This window comes from Pristis pectinata, chromosome 3, assembly GCF_009764475.1.
Source record: "Pristis pectinata isolate sPriPec2 chromosome 3, sPriPec2.1.pri, whole genome shotgun sequence".
In the NCBI taxonomy this organism is placed as follows: domain Eukaryota; kingdom Metazoa; phylum Chordata; class Chondrichthyes; order Rhinopristiformes; family Pristidae; genus Pristis; species Pristis pectinata.
Genome location: NC_067407.1, coordinates 117,353,316 through 117,372,076, shown reverse-complemented (window position 1 = coordinate 117,372,076; position 18,761 = coordinate 117,353,316). Strand labels below are relative to the sequence as shown.

At 38.0% G+C, this 18,761-nt stretch overlaps 1 protein-coding gene across 1 annotated transcript in view; it reads left to right on the top strand.

Moving 5' to 3' along the window:
* Nucleotides 1–18,423, top strand: part of epas1b (endothelial PAS domain protein 1b) — a 106,019-nt gene extending 87,596 nt beyond the window's left edge. Inside the window, exons 8-15 of the mRNA XM_052012950.1 lie at nt 1,450–1,597; nt 5,852–6,066; nt 6,553–6,761; nt 8,478–8,588; nt 10,076–10,569; nt 13,829–13,946; nt 15,598–15,730; nt 16,767–18,423. Of these exons, the coding sequence (XP_051868910.1) occupies nt 1,450–1,597; nt 5,852–6,066; nt 6,553–6,761; nt 8,478–8,588; nt 10,076–10,569; nt 13,829–13,946; nt 15,598–15,730; nt 16,767–16,918 (1,580 nt within the window). The 3' untranslated portion in view covers nt 16,919–18,423. The remainder of the gene's footprint in view (nt 1–1,449; nt 1,598–5,851; nt 6,067–6,552; nt 6,762–8,477; nt 8,589–10,075; nt 10,570–13,828; nt 13,947–15,597; nt 15,731–16,766) is intronic.
* The last annotated feature ends 338 nt before the right edge of the window (nt 18,424–18,761 follow it).

Below are 18,761 nucleotides of genomic sequence, written 5' to 3'. Positions count from 1 at the left end.
TCATTGATAAATATTGATTAGTGGGAAATGCATAAAAGATGTAGTGCTAGTGCGTGTAATTAATGGTATTATGTCACAACCATCCTGTCCATTAACTATCACCTCGTATTATTGAACCCACACTCAAAAATATAGGAATTAGCAATGCTACTACTTTCACACCTGCTTCCCCACCATTTGAATCCTAATTTTAGCTATCCTGGCAATCTTTGGCAGTTTAATAAGGCAATAGGATGGCTTACAGGAGAAAACAACAAGAAATGACCTGGCCAAACCTACCCTCAGGAATACAACGGCTGTTTAATGTTATCAAAAAAGGTCAAAAAGGAGTAATAGATCTAACTCTACTGTCTCTTTAGCTGAATAGTTATCAGTGACGGGTAATGGGGAAGGGGGTAATTGGGGAGTGGTACTGCAGAACATTAGACTACAAATGAAGAAAGTAAATATAAAATAGCATTATGTGAAATTATATAAAACAATTTAGAATCTTGTTTAATTTCTTTGTGATGGATATAAATCATCTTTGAAACCTTAATAAGTACAACCAATTCTTCAACCTGTTTTCAAATGGCTATAATCTCAAACTCGCTTAATTTCATATTAGGCTTTGCAGGACTGAAAATGAAATCGGATAGCAAAGCTTTATCTTCAGTTGTAATGGTGCCAAATTTTTAAAGTTGCAATTTTGACCCGAGTAAAAATTGTATTCTCTAAAGCTCATTGTTTTTGTTTGTGTTGCATGCAACCTGAATAGTTAATGTAAGGTGTCCACAAGTAGCTATTTCATAGGTCAGTAGAGGGGTGATCAGCAGTGTAGTTTAGTTTCTACATGGCAGTATTTGCGTAATCATTGGCCTATCAGATTGGCAGGTATTCTTCTGGTGACATTGTGTACTGTTTAAAACAAGATTATAGCAATAACAAGGCCTTCTGGAAAACAAGTAACTGGAGCATTACACACATTGAGATTTTATTGATTGTGACCAATGCAATTATCCTTTCAAAACACAAATGATAACTACCAGATTCAAACAGGCTAGCAAAACCAATCAAGGTGCAGTTTAGACTCAAGTTACAGGCTCAAAAATACGCAAGTACTTTATAGATCTAAATTAAAGGAATATTACAGAAAATATTAAACATGTTGTGTAGTCTTTCTAATGTTTTTAATCTTTTAAATGTTGAAAAAGAAACTGAAAATATTAAAAGGCATTTAAAATGAAACAGTGAATCAAGTAACTCAAAGCACAAAAATAGTACACATTTCATTGGTATTGTACCATCTCTACATAATGTCAATGTTACATAATGTCTATGTTACATGATCAAATAATCATATGATGTTCCGTACACAATGAAATGGTTTGTTTAAAATACTTCTTGATGATCACTGAAATTAAATGTGTGAAGTGAAGTCTTTCCTTTTTTGTATTTTTGTTTTAAAAGTATGCACGAAAGGTCAGTCAGTTACTGGCCAGTACCGGATGCTTGCTAAACGAGGTGGATATGTGTGGGTTGAGACCCAAGGGACAGTCATCTACAACAGCCGTAACTCTCAGCCACAGTGCATTGTCTGCATCAACTATGTTCTGAGGTATGTCTACTTAATTGCACAATTGATCTTGGAGCCAGGAAATTCAGGACAGAAATCCTGTGATTAAATTATCTTATTTTGGTATCTGAGCTTTCTATTGTTCTCTGTACATGGGCGATTGGTAAAGACTCATCAGGTGCCCAGCCTTAGTTTCCTGAGAAGGTTGTAGTGGGCCTTCTGTAGCCCTGGTGGTGAAATACAAAACATTTAAAAGTACAGAATGGCTCCTGCTAGAAGTTGTATATGATTAATGCATTTCTCTTCACTGACTACAGCTTGAATTTAATCCCAGCTCTAGTATCAAGCAGTACTACATTTAACAGATATTGAACATAAAAGTAATGCTGTTATTTGAAGGTAACTGTTTTTCAGAGAAACTTTTAAAATTGTAAAGAATTTTGTTGGACAGATTTGGTTTTCTGCTTAAGTAGAAACAAAGATGTCATCTGATATGCTCAAGTATATGTTTTACAAAGAGTAGTAAGTCTAATTTATTTGTACACATGCACTTTAAATCAGGGTATTTAGTGAATGTGTTGAAGTCTGGAAGAAAAGTATCAAGGTGATGAATAAGTCTCTCACTAAGATGTTTCAAGTGAATTATTTCACCAACCCCAATTTAAAAAGCAGGAGCTTAAATTTAAGTGTGTACTTAAAAGTTAAAAGGCTATTGAACAAACTAATTCTCAGTCTTTTCTAAAACAGAGGGTAAATTGTATACCATAGATTACAAATTAAAGCAGGACATGACATCAGTTACTCTCACTTTGTGGTCCTTTACTTAGATACAGAATAATCTAATGACTGACAATAATACTAAACAGTTTAAAATGCAACAATTTTTTCCACAAAAAATTAAAAGAAATCAGCAATTACTATTCAGAATATAGTTAAATGCGATTAAAATGGTCAACGAATGTTCATGTCAATTTATGCAGAAATCATCGGGATTTGGACCAAGCTTCAATTACGAGTTTACCACTTAGAGCCCAACCACATCCATTCTTCCACGCTAACTGATAATTCGTAGCCAATGAATTACACTACTTGACTAAACTAAATTCAAAGTGTATAAATTGTTTATTTCTCCAGAAGTAAAATCTCATAACTGTGAACAAAAGTGGCAATTAAGGTCATAGGTTCATAGTCATAGAACAATACAGCACAGGTACCGGCCCTTTGGCCCAACCAGTCCATGCCGACCATAATGCCCACCCAGCTAGTCCCAATTTCCTGTGTTCGGCTCAGATCCCTTTAAGCCTTGCCCTTCCATGTACCTATCCAAGTGCTTCTTAAGTGATACTACTGTACCTGCCTCTGGCATCTCATTCCATATACTCACCACCCTCTGTGTGAAGAAGTTGCCCTCGCCCCCCAATCCCTTTTAAATCTTTCCCTTCTCACCCTAATTCTATGCCCCCTAGTTTTAGACTCCCCTTCCCGGGGAAAAGACGGTTACCATCCACCTTATCTACGCCTCTCATAATTTTGAACACTTCTCTCAGGTTGGCCCTCATTATCTTGCGTTCCAAGGAATAAAGACCTAGCCTGGCCAACCTCTCCCAATAACTCAGGCCTTCTAATCCTGGTAACATCCTCATAAATCTTCTCTGCACTCTTTCCATAGTAATTTCTAGGGTAGGGACATGTTCGGCACAGCTTTGTGGGCCGAAGGGCCTGAATTGTGCTGTAGTTTTTCTATGTTTCTATGTAGAATGTCCTGAGTAGGTGGGGTCTTTGATTATGCTGGCTGCTACACCAAGACAACGAGAGGTAAAGACAGAGTCCAAGGAGGGGAGGCTGGTGTCCATGATGCGCTGGGCTGTGTCCACAACTCTCTGCAGTTTCTTGCGGTCCTGGGCAGAGCAGTTGCCGTAGCAAGCCATGATACATCCAGATGGGATGTTTTCTATGGTGCATCTGTAAAAGTTGGTGAGGGTCAAAGGGGACAAACCAAACTTCTTTAGCCTCCTGAGGAAGCAGAGGTGCCGGTGAGCTTTCTTGGCCATGGCTTCTACATGATTTGACCAGGACAGGCTGTAGGTGATGTTCACTCCCAGGAACTTGAAGCTCTCAACCCTCTCGACCTCAGCACCATTGATGTAGACAGGTGCATGTACACCGCCCCCTTTCCTGAAGTCAACGACCAGCTCTTTTGTTTTGTTGACATTGAGGGAAAGGTTGTTGTCATGACACCATTCCACTAAGCTCTCTGTCTCCTTCCTGTACTCCGACTCATCGCTGTTTGAGTTATGGCCTACAATGGTGGTATCATCTGCAAACTTGTAGATGGAGTTGGAGCAGAATCTGGCCACACAGTCATGAGTGTATAGGGAGTAGAGTGGAGGGCTGAGGACGCAGCCTTGTGGGGCACCAGTGTTGAGAATAATCGTGCCGGAGGTATTGCTGCCTGTCCTCACTGAATGCGGCCTGTCTGTTAGAAAATCAAGGATCCAGTTACAGAGGGAAGTGTTGAGTCCTAGGTCTCGGAGTTTGGTGACAAGCTTACTTGGGATTATTGTATTGAAGGCAGAGCTGTAGTCAATAAACAATAGTCTAACGTAGGTGTCTTTACTGTCCAGATGCTCCAGAGCTGAATGTAGAGCCAGGGAGATGGCATCCGCTGTAGAGCTGTTCCAGTGATAGGCAAATTGCAGTGGGTCAAGATTGTCTGGGAGGCTAGAGTTGATGCGTGCCATGACTAACCTCTCAAACACTTCATGATGGTGGATGTCAGAGCCACTGGTCGGTTGTCATTGAGGCATGTTACCTGGCTTTTCTTTGGTACCGGGACAATAGTGGTCTTCTTAAAACAGGTGGGAACCTGAGATTGAAGCAAGGAGAGGTTAAGTATGTCCACAAATACTTCTGCCAGCTGATCAGCACAAGATCTGAGCACATGGCCAGGGACACCATATGAGCCAGGTGCTTTCCTGGAAGACTGATCTTACGTCCTCCACTGTGATCACAGGTTTAGCTGCGTTGGTGGCTGCCAGGGTGGATGGTGACAATCCACTTCCCTTCTGTTCAAAACGCACAGAGAATGTGTTAATTTCATCTGGAAGGGATGCACTGCTGTTGGGTATGCAGCCCGACTTCGTCTTGTAGCCTGTTATGGCAATGTAAGCCCTGCCATAACTGACAGCTGGTCAGGGACTCTCTTTTGAGTTGATATTGCCTCTTGGCATCCCTGATAGCTTTCCAAAGGTTATACCTCGATTTCTTGTACGGATCAGGATCCCCAGATTTGTGTGCAGCAGTCCTCTCCTTCAGTGTGTAAAATGCTTTTTTCACCACCCTGTCTACCTGTGATGCTGTATTCAATGAGCTATGCACTTGCACTCCTAGGTCCCTCTATACTACCTCGTGCCCTACCATTCATAGTACAAGGCCTGCTCTGGCTTGACTTTCCAAAATGCATCACCTCACACTTATTTGTATTGAAAACCATTTGCCACTCCTCAGCCCACTTCCCCAACTGATCAAGACTCCCCTGTAATCTACAATAAGCTCCTTCACTATCAACAACACCTTCTAATTTCGTGTCATCTGCAAACTTACTGATCAAGCCTTGTGCATTCAAGTCCAAATCATTTATATAAATAATGAATAACAAGGATCCTAACACCGACCCCTGTGGCACACCACTAGTCACTGGCCTTCATTCCGAGAAACAACCTTCAACCAAGCTGACCATAAAATTATAAGACTGATAATTTGTAAAAAAAAAATTATATTTGCATTAGCTTCAGAATATTCACCATTAATTGCTAGGATGTATTATAAATAATTAATACCTGTGCAGAACTGGCTTACTGCAATGACTGTCAGCTTACCTCATTTGGTAGTGGTCTGGCAGGTCTTCTAAATTGAGCACAATGTTGGATAAGTGCAGTACTGACTATTGGAAGGATGAGAAGTTAAAACACAGCTTTCCTATGTGTTGAGGGTTGATCATAAAGCTCCTGGAGGACAACTTAAATAAGAGCAAGGAAAGCTCGTAGTATTAAGGTCAAATTTCATTTCAGGACCAACCAAAAACAGAGCATTCTACTAAATTAGTTACACTAAGTAAGAACAGATTCTACTAAATTAGTTACACTAAGTGTTAACATAATAAGTACACAAAGTCATCTATTCATGATAAAGAAGGGATATCCTGAGGATGTGACAAGATGGGAAATCAAATGTGAGTTGCTTTTCTTTCATTCTACAGCACAATCACATTTGAAATCAACTGTTTTGCATTTACAGTGAAATTGAGGAGAACAATGTTGTATTCTCCATGGACCAGACAGAGTCTCTGTTCAAACCATGCCAGACTGTAAGAAATATGAATGGGAGACACATCCATAGTGCTCCAATATCAGATGATGGTCATCTGCTGTTCAGTAAACTGAAGGAAGAACCTGAAGAACTAGCACAACTTGCTCCTACACCTGGAGATGCCATCATTTTACTTGACTTTGGTAACAAAGCTTTGACTGTTATATATTGTTACAATCTAAAACAATTATACTGTGATATTTTTTTAAACTTCAAGAAAATGGGATTAGGGGTTATTGAACAGGTATGAAGTTAATCAATCAAGAAAAATTGGGGTGGAGTAACACATGCTACTGGAGATGAGGGAGTTCTGTATAGAGAAAGTAAAATTTGGGCCCTTGCATTCTTCTTGCCAACCAATGGTAGTCTTGAGCACACTTTGGGAATGTTGCACTGACAGAGAAAGAACCAATGTCCTGGATCGGGTACTGAGCTAAAGACAAAGTTGAGTTGATAGTCCAGACCACTATTCTTGTATGCATTAGAAATAACTTATAAACCATACTTGGCTGCTGATTTATTCAAATCCTGACAAAATAGTTTATATTTTATGCTTAACATTGCATAACTGAATCAAAAAATGAACCAACAATTTCAATACATACCTGCTTCTTTATTGTCCTCACTAGGAAACCAACAGTATGAGGAAGCCCCTCTTTACAATAAAGCTATTATGCCACCAAGCAAGCAGTGGCCTATGGAAGTCACAAAATCAAATGTGAAATGTCCTTCTGAACTAAACAAGCAATCGTCACTGGATCTACGTGCCTTTACAGTGCCCCAGGTCCCATCTGGCAGTTCCACTCCACACACCTGCAGCAGCACCTCATGTTCTTCAGTAAGTAACCAGAAAAAATTACAAACTACGATTTCTGAACAGCAATTGTAATCTACATTTATAGAAATCATATGTAAAGTACTTATTTTCTCTTCCACTTTGCTTTGTGACAAAAGTAAAGAACACCACACCACAATAGCAGAATCAAGTAAGGTGGCAGTGTTTGCTTCCACCTCTACCTGACCTGCATCTCCGTTTCACATATCACTAATGTGTCTGCATATGGTTTGTGTAAAACACTTTTGACCTCCACCTTCTATAAACTGCAGTCATCCAAAGCTCTGTCATTTGCTTCATGTCTGGCACTAAATCCTATTTGCTTATCAGCCATTACTGATCTTTTCTGGTTCATATCCCCAAAGGACTGAACTTGTGTTCTAGCCTTCATCTCTAATTAACTCCATCATCTTTCCCTATTATCCAGCTCCAAATCCTCTCCCATGTTCCTATGTCCTCCTGTGCAGCTCTCTTCCCTCCCACTTTCAACACCTCCCTCTTTAAATATTTTTTTCAGAATATATCTCAAAATAAATTCTCCCAAATGTGTTTAAAATCCTTCACTTTTCTCTCTGAAATAGCTTGTTTCCTTAAATTAAAAAGGTAAATAATGCAATCTATTGCTCAATATAATTAAAGTTCCAAGAGAACAAAGAGCTCTCCAGTTCTCAGTTCAATATTGAAAAATTGTCTAATGTCATTGCAAGTAGTAACTTTATAATTTGCATTTTTTCTTTCATAGAACATCTAAAGTAAAATTGTTGCTACCCCAAAAATTACATCAAATATTTCAACTATTCAGCTCTGACACTTCACTCATCTGTAGCAGATAATCACCTATAGTAAGCTTTTCTTTCCACTCACCACTGCCTGTGGTATTTCTCCTTGCCTGCTAACTATTTATGATCTAGCTACTATTGCTTGGCTATCCTGGGAAGTCATCATTAACTGGAATTGCCATGTAGTGCAATACAATAGCATGGCTGCACTGCAGTGAGCAACTTGCCTTCCAATTCAATGAAACGCAAATTGTTTTTATTTATCATTTAGGTGATTTTATAAGTCTGGCTCATTGTTGAAGACACTTGTCCGTCAATAATACAATGAAGATTTAAGAGACACATTGCCTATGATTTACTGACCATTAATTATAATACCATTTACTCTTGGATAAGACTGTCTGACACCCAGTGTACAGTCCTAAATTTATTCATGTTCAAAAGACACCTGAAGAGATCATGCAAAATAAAATTGAAATATAGAGGTCTATTTAATATTGTAAATAGCCATTGAAGGTTACACCATGCATTACATTTGCAGAATGTTTCCCTAGTGTCCGTGGTTACACCAATTAAAACCTTCAGATATAAAAAAAGGTTTTTAAGGTGTAATGTTATTTTCTAGCCTACCATATTTTTAATTTACTGATGAGTTTAAATTTAGGTAGTTTTTTTATAACCAATTCCACAGCAGACTTTTAGTTAGTTAGAATTACACTATTCAACCAGCTTTTTCTTTCCCCATATCATGTTTATTTGAACTGTTTCAAAAACAAACAATACTTTCATTCACTGCACACAACAAAAGCTTAGAATCAGACCTGTAAGACTATTGTAAGCAAAGCTTAATACCATTCAGTTACGTACTATGGTAATAGGATGAATCAGATATCCATCAGGATAACATGTTTGAAAATGTTTCTTTACTTTGCAATTATAGCCAAGTAGCCCTGGAGACTACTACAGTTCCTTGGACAATGATCTTAAGATAGAGCTGATTGAGAAGCTTTTTGCTATGGACACTGAAGCAAAAAGACAATGCAGCACTCAGGTCAGTTCATTAAATTAACATAAAAAATACGTATTCAGTTAGAGGTTCCTTGGAGACAGTAGGACAATAGTATATCTTATTCAAATAGATTAAATAGATACTAAAGTGTCAGAATTCATTGAACATGATGATCAACTGTACAACAAAGAGAGTTAGAGAATTAAAGCCACATACCGAGCTTCCTGCAAAATAATGCAAAACGTAAGAAGAACATGTTACACACAGAAAATATCATTGCATAGCCACAGTAAACAATCATTATGCTCTGAGCCTGTAGCAGTTCTGTGGAAGTCCCCAGAGCAGTGAAACTCTCGGGTACGAAGCTGCAGATTGTAGAAACAGGCCTTGCACAAGTGAATTGAACAATGGTGTTTTCTCTCCTGGCTCATCTCCCACAGAGAGGACTGCAGAAGGGAGTATTGGGTCTGGAGATAGAATGAAGGTGGATGGGGAAATTGGTGTAGGTTGGCATCTTCTGATGGCTTTGCAATGAGCTGATTGAATGAGGGCCCTAATGACATCAGCAGCCAACGTGATGTGGTGGGTGGGAGTGCCAATACTTAAGACACTTGCCTGCAGGAATTGTGATGCCTCTTATTCCACAGTGGTGGATTAGTTAAATTTGGACCCTTTTAAATTGTGTGAAAATGGTGTCACCTTGCCAGTTAAAGCTTGCTTGACTCATACTTTTCAACTTCTTTGTTTCAAAGCCAGAGTTGCCCTAACATTGTGTGGTCTCCTATGACCCTGGAGGTTGTCCAATCACCTCACTTGATAAATGCATTAATAGCAATTATTTGACAGCCCTCACTTTTTTTTTTGAGATATATAGATTAAGATAGTGTTCATTAAGATGGCAACAATTTTAAAATCAAGACAAATTTCGATAAATAGGTAAACAATGTCAGGCAAACCTCTTTTTTTTCCAGATCTTATTGTGTCATTTTGAACAATCGTTACCTTGTCATTTGACAAACAGACTATTCAATAGTTTTTCCATCACCAACTGCAGAGTCAACATGAGATAGAAAAAGAGCAAAGTACAGGAAAAAATTAATCTAAGGCCTTTGATAGAAAAGCAATACTACAATAAGTATTTTTTTAAAGACAGCTTGTACTAAATCAATTAAATTCTCTGAAAGTAATATGGGGAATAAACTGTGTAGCCACCTTTCTATTAAAGAAGTTATTTGGGAGAAAAAAATGAAAATAAAATGAAGGTTACCATTATCACTCCATACCTTTAACATTTAGAAGTAAAATTTTTACTTCGAGTTGAGCATTTCTGGACTCGTCAGTTATCTCTAACTTTGGAAGTTCTCGATAACTTGATGCTGCTTCCATGAAAAATTTACCATGTGATAACCTGGTTAGGTTTGTGCTTGGGTGGAATGGCATGTGCACAGCAAAATGGACAAACCTAAGCAGATAAGTGTTCCACACAACTCCCTGTGGTCTTCATCATTGTACTTAATTTGTGGTTCCAGGCGGAACTGAGTGATCTGGACCTTGAAACACTGGCTCCATACATTCCGATGGATGGGGAAGACTTCCAGCTCAGCCCGATATGTCGTGATGAGCAAGCCACTTCTGAAAACTCATCAAGGACTCAAGAGTATTCAGTCAACGTGAACAGCCTGCTCCAGTCATTTGCTCCAAATTTTGTGACCTCACACAGACAGATGCCACTGGAAAAGTACTGTACCCAGATGACATCAATAAAAAAGAATGACCCCATCCAAACTCCTCCACTGGCTTACAACACCAGAAATGGCATTCCTCTGCCGCCATACCATTCACCTCTAAGTACTTCGGTGTCTTCAATGGGCAGCAAACCAAATATTCAGTGGCCACCAGATCCACCTTTTAACTGTATGGCTAGGAAGTGGATATTGATGGATCAGAGGACTGGATCGTTGCCTGGTATCCCACCTGGTGTCCCACCTTGCCAGTTCATGCACACGTCACTCTATAAAGAAAGGTAAAAGGAAAAAATATGAAAACCTATTGCTACATTTACTTTCTTTAATTTGAAAGTTAAGCAGGGACCCAGCTAGGATAAAATAGAATTGAAGATTGGCAGGAAAAGCTGCAATGGAACAATGATTGGTTTCTAGAGATGATTCAGCTATAGCCTAAGAACATTCCCACAGAATCAAATTCAGAGTTTCTTGGATGGTGAGGGAGATAGAGAATACGATAGGCAAAAAGGCATTGAATGCATGCTTGGTGAATTCATGTGAAGAACCAACAGAATATGTTGAGAGGAGAGTGAAGAGGAAAAAAAACTTTCAAATAAAGCACATGACAATAGAAAGGCAGTTGATATTAAACAGAACCCAAAATTCTTTCACGTGCATGTCAATAGTAAGTGGGTAGTCATAGAATGGTACACAGCATGGAAACAGGCCCTTAGGCCCAACTTCTCCATGCTGACTGAGGTGCCCTTTCGAGCTAGTCACATTTACCTATATTTGGCCTCTAAACCTTTCCTATTCTTGATCTTTGATCCTGTCCAAATGTCTTTTAAACATTGTAATTGTACCTGCCTCTACTACTTCATGCAGCTTATTCCACATACCCACCACCCTGTGTGTGTGTGTGGAACCTGCCCCTCAGGTCCCCTTTAAATCATTCCCCTCTCACCTTAAACCTATGACCTCTAGTTTTAGACTCCCCACGCTGGAAAAAAGACTGTGACCATCCACCTTATCTATGCCCCTCATGATTTTATAAACCTGTATAAGGTGACACCCCCCCCCCCCCCCCAAGCCATTCCAGGGAAAACAGTCCCAGTCCCTGGTTAGAACTCAAGCTCTCCAGTCCAGGTTAGGAGCTGTAGGCATGCTATGTTGGCACCGGAAGCGTGGTGACACTTGCAGGCTGCCCCCAGCACATTCACAGTAAAGCAAAAAGACTCATTTCACTGTGTGTTTCAATGTATATGTGACTAATAAATATCTTGTAAATAAGATCTTTCACAATCTCATCTCACCAAGATGTTTTATAATTATGGTTCAAAAAAATATCTTCATTGTTAATTTTGTGGTGTAGGAAAATTTGCACACAGCAGGGGCACACAGGCAGAGAATTTAATGAACTTACTCTTTTCCAACTCTTCTCCCAAAATTCACACCTTATTAAAGATAAGACATTGAAAAGGTAAACAGATTAGTTGCACATGGCTAAGCACAAGGCAACACAATTATATATGTTGATAAAATAACAAGAGTTTGGAAATTAAAAGGGGCTAAGTTGTTCTGAACCTATCTGGCTGCATGCACTGCCTATGCCACTCACTGCTCACACATTCTTGGGAGGTGGAGCAGCTCTTAGCGTGTCTCAGATAGTGTATTTCTAAGGTCCTGCCCCTGGGATGGTGGCAGACTTACTTCAGGGTCACGTAGGAAATGTGGGATTAAAAACAGGGCATTCCCCCAACCACTCAGTGGCTTCTCCAGTCTTACTGCCTCTAAACATTATCAGCATAGCCCTCTATTGCCTTCTCCCTCAAACCCTTCTCCTGCCTCCTCTTAGTTGCTCCTGCACTACCTATTTCATCCACATCAAGCAATAACTCACCAGGTGCCAAAGGCTTTCTTGCAGTTTAAATGTCACTGATAGAAAAAAAAACTATTCAAATAGATTTGAATTAATTAAAAACATTAAGTTTTCAGTTTTTTTTTGGTAACCCATATCTTTTTCCTTAGGATTAGTAACTCCATTCAAATGACAGGGTCTCTATCTCATACATCAGTCCCCTCCCCACCCTGACAAAGCTGAAGATCCAGATGCAAAGTGCTCCCAGGCCCCTACCACAGCCCATCACTGCTCCACTACTGGTCTTAATGGCAAGTCTGGTGGTGAAGTGGACCACCCACCCACCATCTGACCTCCATGTTTAATACAGAGGTCTGAAACATAAGCCGTCGTCAACTTATAGCCAGTGCCTCACTTTGAAACCGGCATTTTTCTATCAGCTTGATTCTGCCCATGAACTGAAGTGCACTCTTCGCAATAGTTATGGACTGATACTATGTAATTTCAAGAGCAATGTCTGGCTTACATGACTCTTTAGTGTTTTAATACTGATCCACAAGCTCTAGACTTAAAACTTTGGCTGATTTGAATTCCAAATTAAAATGTAAACCCTTTAACTGAATCCCATGATATAAATGACTTTTTCTCTACCCTCTCCCAAGTTTTGTTTATTTTCAACTGTACTCTTCAGACAAACAGAAGTGAGTTAAATACAAAACTCAGTGTCATAAATTCAAAATGATGACAACTATCAACAAAATAATGTCTCAACTATCAAACCTCCTTTCAGCTATTCTATTCTGGTGAATGAATAATCATAAAAGTACAAAACAACTGATTATGTAATTAAATTAGCATTCTAAATTAACCCAATATAAATCGAAGTTATTTCAACCATCGCACTTATATAGCTCTATCCTGTTGCACAATATCAGTGAAATAAAAGATATAAGACTTAAAGTATGAAGAGATAAACCTTGCACAATATAATGCATCCTGCTGTGCATGTGTGCTTTCCTTGGATGAAGTCAAATAGTTCCTTGTATAGATGGAGATAAGTGTGGAAGAGAGTCTATCATTTAGTCTTATTTCACAGTGCCTCATAGTTAAAATTGCATTGGTTGGGGGTTATGGGGAGATTGATCTAGAAGCTACCTGTCCTTTGCCAACAATGCAAAGAAAACTTTCAGAGATGCAGAACAGAAGATGAGCCCATTACTAGTTGAATTGTACCAGATGGTAAAGTCAGATGTTAGACATATCGGTCACTGCCGAGCAAATGATAGGGATGCTAAAATAACTCAGTGCACAGACTAGAGAAGAAAATTGACCATGATTCCATTTCCAGAAAGCTAGCCAATTCTTCCTATTGGAAGTATACACAGGAATTTGGGAAGGCTGAATGTAACACTGAGCATGATCAAAGTGTTTTCCCTTTCATCTGAATAATGGCCACTTTGACAACGTGGAGCATGTTGATTAGTGCCCATGAAATCATAATCTGAACAGGGATCATTGGGGATGAAATTGGTCTTCACCATACATCAAGTGAAATGTAAATCAGGTGCAGTGTAAAACTGGCTACCATTTTTGTGTGAACTCATTTCTTGCAATTTAAGGCCCCATGCTTTCAGATAAGAAGAAGGGGCTTAGTAACAAAATATTGAATTGTTTCACACCACACTACTGCTTTGTATTAGATCCCTGGATAACCTTGGACGACATGGGAAAGACACCAACACTGAACTGAATTTAAGAAACAACTTAAAACGGAAGCTACAGCTGGATTCTGGAGATCAGATATTCCAACAATCAGCAGTAAGCTTATTTTTAAATCAGCTACTGATCTTTCCTAAATTGGTTGAAGATGGGATCTTATAAGCAAATATGTTATCTACTGGTATTGTTCTTTGATAAGGCACACTGGGATGATTTAATTTGTCTGAGCTCCTAACAAAGCACCTGAGTTTATTTATTAATAGTTGTATTATTAGCCCATTAATTTTACTTAAAGCAAGAAAAAGCTTAACAAACACATTGTATTCATTAAACCAAAGAAGAACATTAAAATGTATTGACACATATTTTAAGAATACATCCTGACTTAGCTGAAATCATTTAATTTGGATTTGTAATGAACTAAGTTCCAAAAAAAGAATACAGGGTAATGCCTAAAGTGAAAGATTTGTCTTATCCTAATTTATCTGTTTATTTTCCCAATCAGCTTTGAAAGTGGACTAATCTGCATAGTTAATTCTAGTATCATTTATATACAATCAGAAACATTGGCATTTGCTTTAGCTACAAATTCAACAACTTTTACAACTCAGTGATGTCTCTGAAAGACTGGAAAAGAGTCTTAACTCTAAACATTCACAACAGTTTTTGTTACATATGATATTGTCCTGATAAATCACCAGCCCTCTCTGTAGTCACCAAACATGCAGATATGCTTACATTTAAACTTTGTGGGCAGACCATATAGAACTTCAATATTATTACTTATGTGATTGAAGTGTCACTGCCTGAATAACACTGAAGCTTGTCTGTGTAGTTTGAATCAGCCTAACTTACATGCTGTAAGGGAACTTCCAGCATTGATAGGGAGTTATCCGTCATCAGGTGGAAAATCTCATACTGCTTAAAAAAATATATAAAATTTGTAGCAAATTAAAGGAGAAAGCATTGTGGTCTGCCAAAAATCTCCATCTACCAATCTGCTAATTGAAGAATGAAACAATGTTAAATTATGCATAGAAACTGGAATGTTACTTTTACAGTACAATTTCTAATCCATAAATCCGCAATGAGCAAAATTATTCAGTGTGAGCTAGATGAGGGAGATTTGCCTCAGCAGTAGATGCTCCATATTCCTTCACTGCCAACATAAACTCTGCTTTGGGTAATGTTATGCTGCAGTTCCAACTATTTAAAAGGGTGCAAAGACTGCAGTGAGATTGCTGCTGCTTTTTCTCTCCATCCCTCTAAGAGATCAGATTAAACAGTTTAACACATCAGCTGAAAGGTGGCACTTCTAACAGCACAGCATACCCTCAGCAACATAACAAAATGTCAGCCTTGATTTTTGTGCTCGAGTCTCTGTAGTGGGGCTTGTTCTTACAACAATTGGACCGTGAGACCAGGGTGATAACAATTCTAAAGATTTTGTCATTGGTCTGTGCAACAACACCCTACTTCAACCAGTGACTCCAACCCTCTCTCTAGCAACTGAACCAGACCATTCTCAACTCTGGTGTCATATTTGACCTAAAGATAAGCCTTGGATCACCTAAGACACATAAGGCATTAGGGCACGACTAATTACACTTAACAACAGCTAAAGATAGTGTAATGCTGTAAATTGAAGTCAGCACTTAAAACATCTGTACATTTCACTTGTGTTTGTATTGTACAAGCTACTTAACACTTAGTACTGATAGCATGGACTGATATCTTGTTTCTGTTTAAGGAATCTCCATATGAAGATCCACCAAGGAGTAACAATTCCACACAAATGTTGTGGAAAAGAATGAAAAACATTAAATCTGAACATAATCCTCCTTTAATGGAGAAGAAATCTTTGAGTTCAGGTTCACTTACAGGTAAGAATATGCATTCTGTATTTGCCACAGTTCAGTTTCATGGATGTGCTCAGTGACTTTTGAGCTTTTAAATATAATTTAGGCAAACATTCACTCTTTATTTGTGGACTCCATTCAAATTACCTTGGAAGCCCAATATCAGGATTTGTGTCCTGGCACATCTTAATTCTATCTTGTAGGCTCAGATTTAAATAAAGGAACACTGCCCTCATTGATCTCTCAGTCTCTGTGGCAGGGGTTTTCCCTCTGTTGACATCAATCGGTGCTCAACATCAGTTCTCAGGGATGCAGCAATAATCATGTCATCATTGCCAGTCGAGTACCAAATTCCACTGAAGAATTCTCATAGATTACAAACTAGGTAAAGGAGCAGGGGAATGGGCGGAAAAAAAAATCACAATTTCTAGCTTTTATTTCGAGAATTTTACAGATCCCTACATAAAGATTTAAATATTCCCATAAAATAAAACAAAAGGTAAAATATCAAAATCTAATACTTAATTTAAAATCCATTATCTTATCAACTAAAAGAGCAATTTTATTCATTTGGATTGTAAGGCCAGAGTGGTTACAAGCCGTATTTCAAATGGTACCCCATTTCAAACCTTATCTGAACTTCAAGCAATAGAATGTATATTTTCAGGGTACTTTACAATGGGATTAGTTTCTAAGTACCTGAAATTTTTCACCAGTGCATCTGATTTTGTTGATTGTGGTGGATAAGATTGGAAAACAAGGTAGCCTGTAGAGGGGAGCTGAATATTGACTACATCTTTGGGATTTTTGTGTTGTTGTCAATACTGCCGTGTTAAAACAAGAAATCGCCATCGTTACAATTGCACAACCTGGACCACTATGCTCCTTTGGTGTCAGCCTGACAAAATACATTTTCATTGACTATGCATGGGTACTGTGGGCAGAATTTTGCATGATGAATTTCACACCTACTGTAATGTTTGACTGGTTAATGATTTAAAGTAACTTTTTAAGAAACAATAATGCAAGTGTTTGTTTCTTTTTTTATTACTGTCTGCAGGAATGGCGACCCGCCTTTTGGGTTCCTCATTTTTGGCCTACTCCTTGCCAGAGCTGACGAGGTATGACTGTGAAGTAAATGCACCTGTGATGGGGAGTTCAACACTTTTGCACGGACATGAACTGCTTAGAGCGCTTGACCAAGCAACTTAGATAGTTGTGCCATTATTGCTAGCCTGAATTGTGATCACTGCTTCAGTTTATAAAAGTTTTTTTTTCGCGAGTAGTCCATTATTGATATAGTTTTAAAAATCACTCGCTTGTTCAACGAGTCCACGATTTTATGTAATAGATCTTCTCAGATTAATATGTACTATTATTCTTGCCATTACAACATCTTATTTCTTCAACCTACTCTCTTTTCAGTAAACAGATATTTTTGAGGAAGAGAGTTCTCATGAACATTCTGGTAGCATTATGATCTTTCCTAATTTTCAACTTATCCTTTTCAATTAAAAAGCAGCTACTTTCTTGTGTTGAATAAATGCACTTAATTTTTTGGAAAGACAATTTAAAATGTTCCACTGTTTTTTCTACAAATGATCAGTGAACTAAAATACTAACTGCTAAAAAGCTATTTTGGTAGCAGATTTATTGTATGTGGACATTTTGCTCAGTTGCACACTAGCTTCAATAAGCTTCATCATCTTGGTGACTCATTTACTAAATATTAAGCTTATAAAGATTTATTAGATCTTTGGTGTTAATCTTGTACTGGTACTTTGAGTAGCAGAAACAGAATGGATTTCTACTTGTATTCACATAACCAATTTTTTTTTAAGTGTTGGTTTTGCATTCATTTGGTATTCTGGTCAGTGGTAACCTGCAGGTGTCTTGAAAAGAAGGCAAGAAGCCAACAATTTAATATTAATGTTTTATTAAAAATCTGGAATATTTTAGATATGTAATGCACAGTAAGAGAATACATCAAAACACAATGTAAAAGATTTAAAGTATATTTAGTTGTATTTTTCTTTGGTCAAATATAACAGTTCTTTTATCCTGCTGAAATGTTGTGAATCTTTATGGGACCCTACCAAATTAAGGTCAAACCTTCATGCTTTTTTAAATGAGGCTGTTGCAAGAAACAAAATATCTAACAAGATTCCCCAATGTGACTCAGAATTGAAGGATGGAAAGGTCAATTTGCACTGTCATAGTAAAATAAATGAGACCCAAAATGTTTCTTATTTATTCCTTGAGCTCAAGTTTCCCTTTATAAGGGCATTCTACAGAGAGTAACATTTTATCCTGATACTTCATTATGATAACAAGTGTGCCCAGCCGAACATACTGAAGGTTTGACCTCAATACTTACATTCTTCAATGATAAAGTTGCTTTTTTTTTTCTGGGAACCCTTCAGATGTCATGTTTTCAATGTTTTCTTCAAAAAAATTCAAGTACCAGACTAGTTCCTTAAGGATGAAAGGGTCATGGTACAATGAATTTGAAGTAAAGCATCCATTGATACTTTGGCTCAAAATTAGCATGCCAGTGTTTCAGTTCTAATATTAACAGCTATAGACTTATACTAAGTATTTAATATCTGTGTGGCTTGCCTCTTAATATCTTTTCTGTATGGGAAATTTTAATCTAATGAGGTAATGTATTTTTTGACACCAGTACCTTATTAAAGCATAAAACCTTTCATGTCACATATCTGCATGTATCTTTTCTATTTATTTTTGTCATTTGCTCTGTATCCATAAAGGCAAGACTGTGGTGGAATAGGATTGATGAAAAATTAGGTCACAGTGCCAAGCTAAGAAAAAACTATTAAGTACCGAGTACTGTAACTTAGGGTACCAACCTACAGCAAAATTAGCATCACCACAGAATTTCTTTCCAGTGGACAGAAGATGGGTCAATAAAGACTATTTACATTGGTCAGCAGGTCAAATTTAAAATGCTGCAGCTACTTCAAGGGGCTACAAGTGGGTTTCAGCTTAAGCTTACAGTCACTTTTTAAAAAAGGTTAGCCTTTGTGAAGGAGAA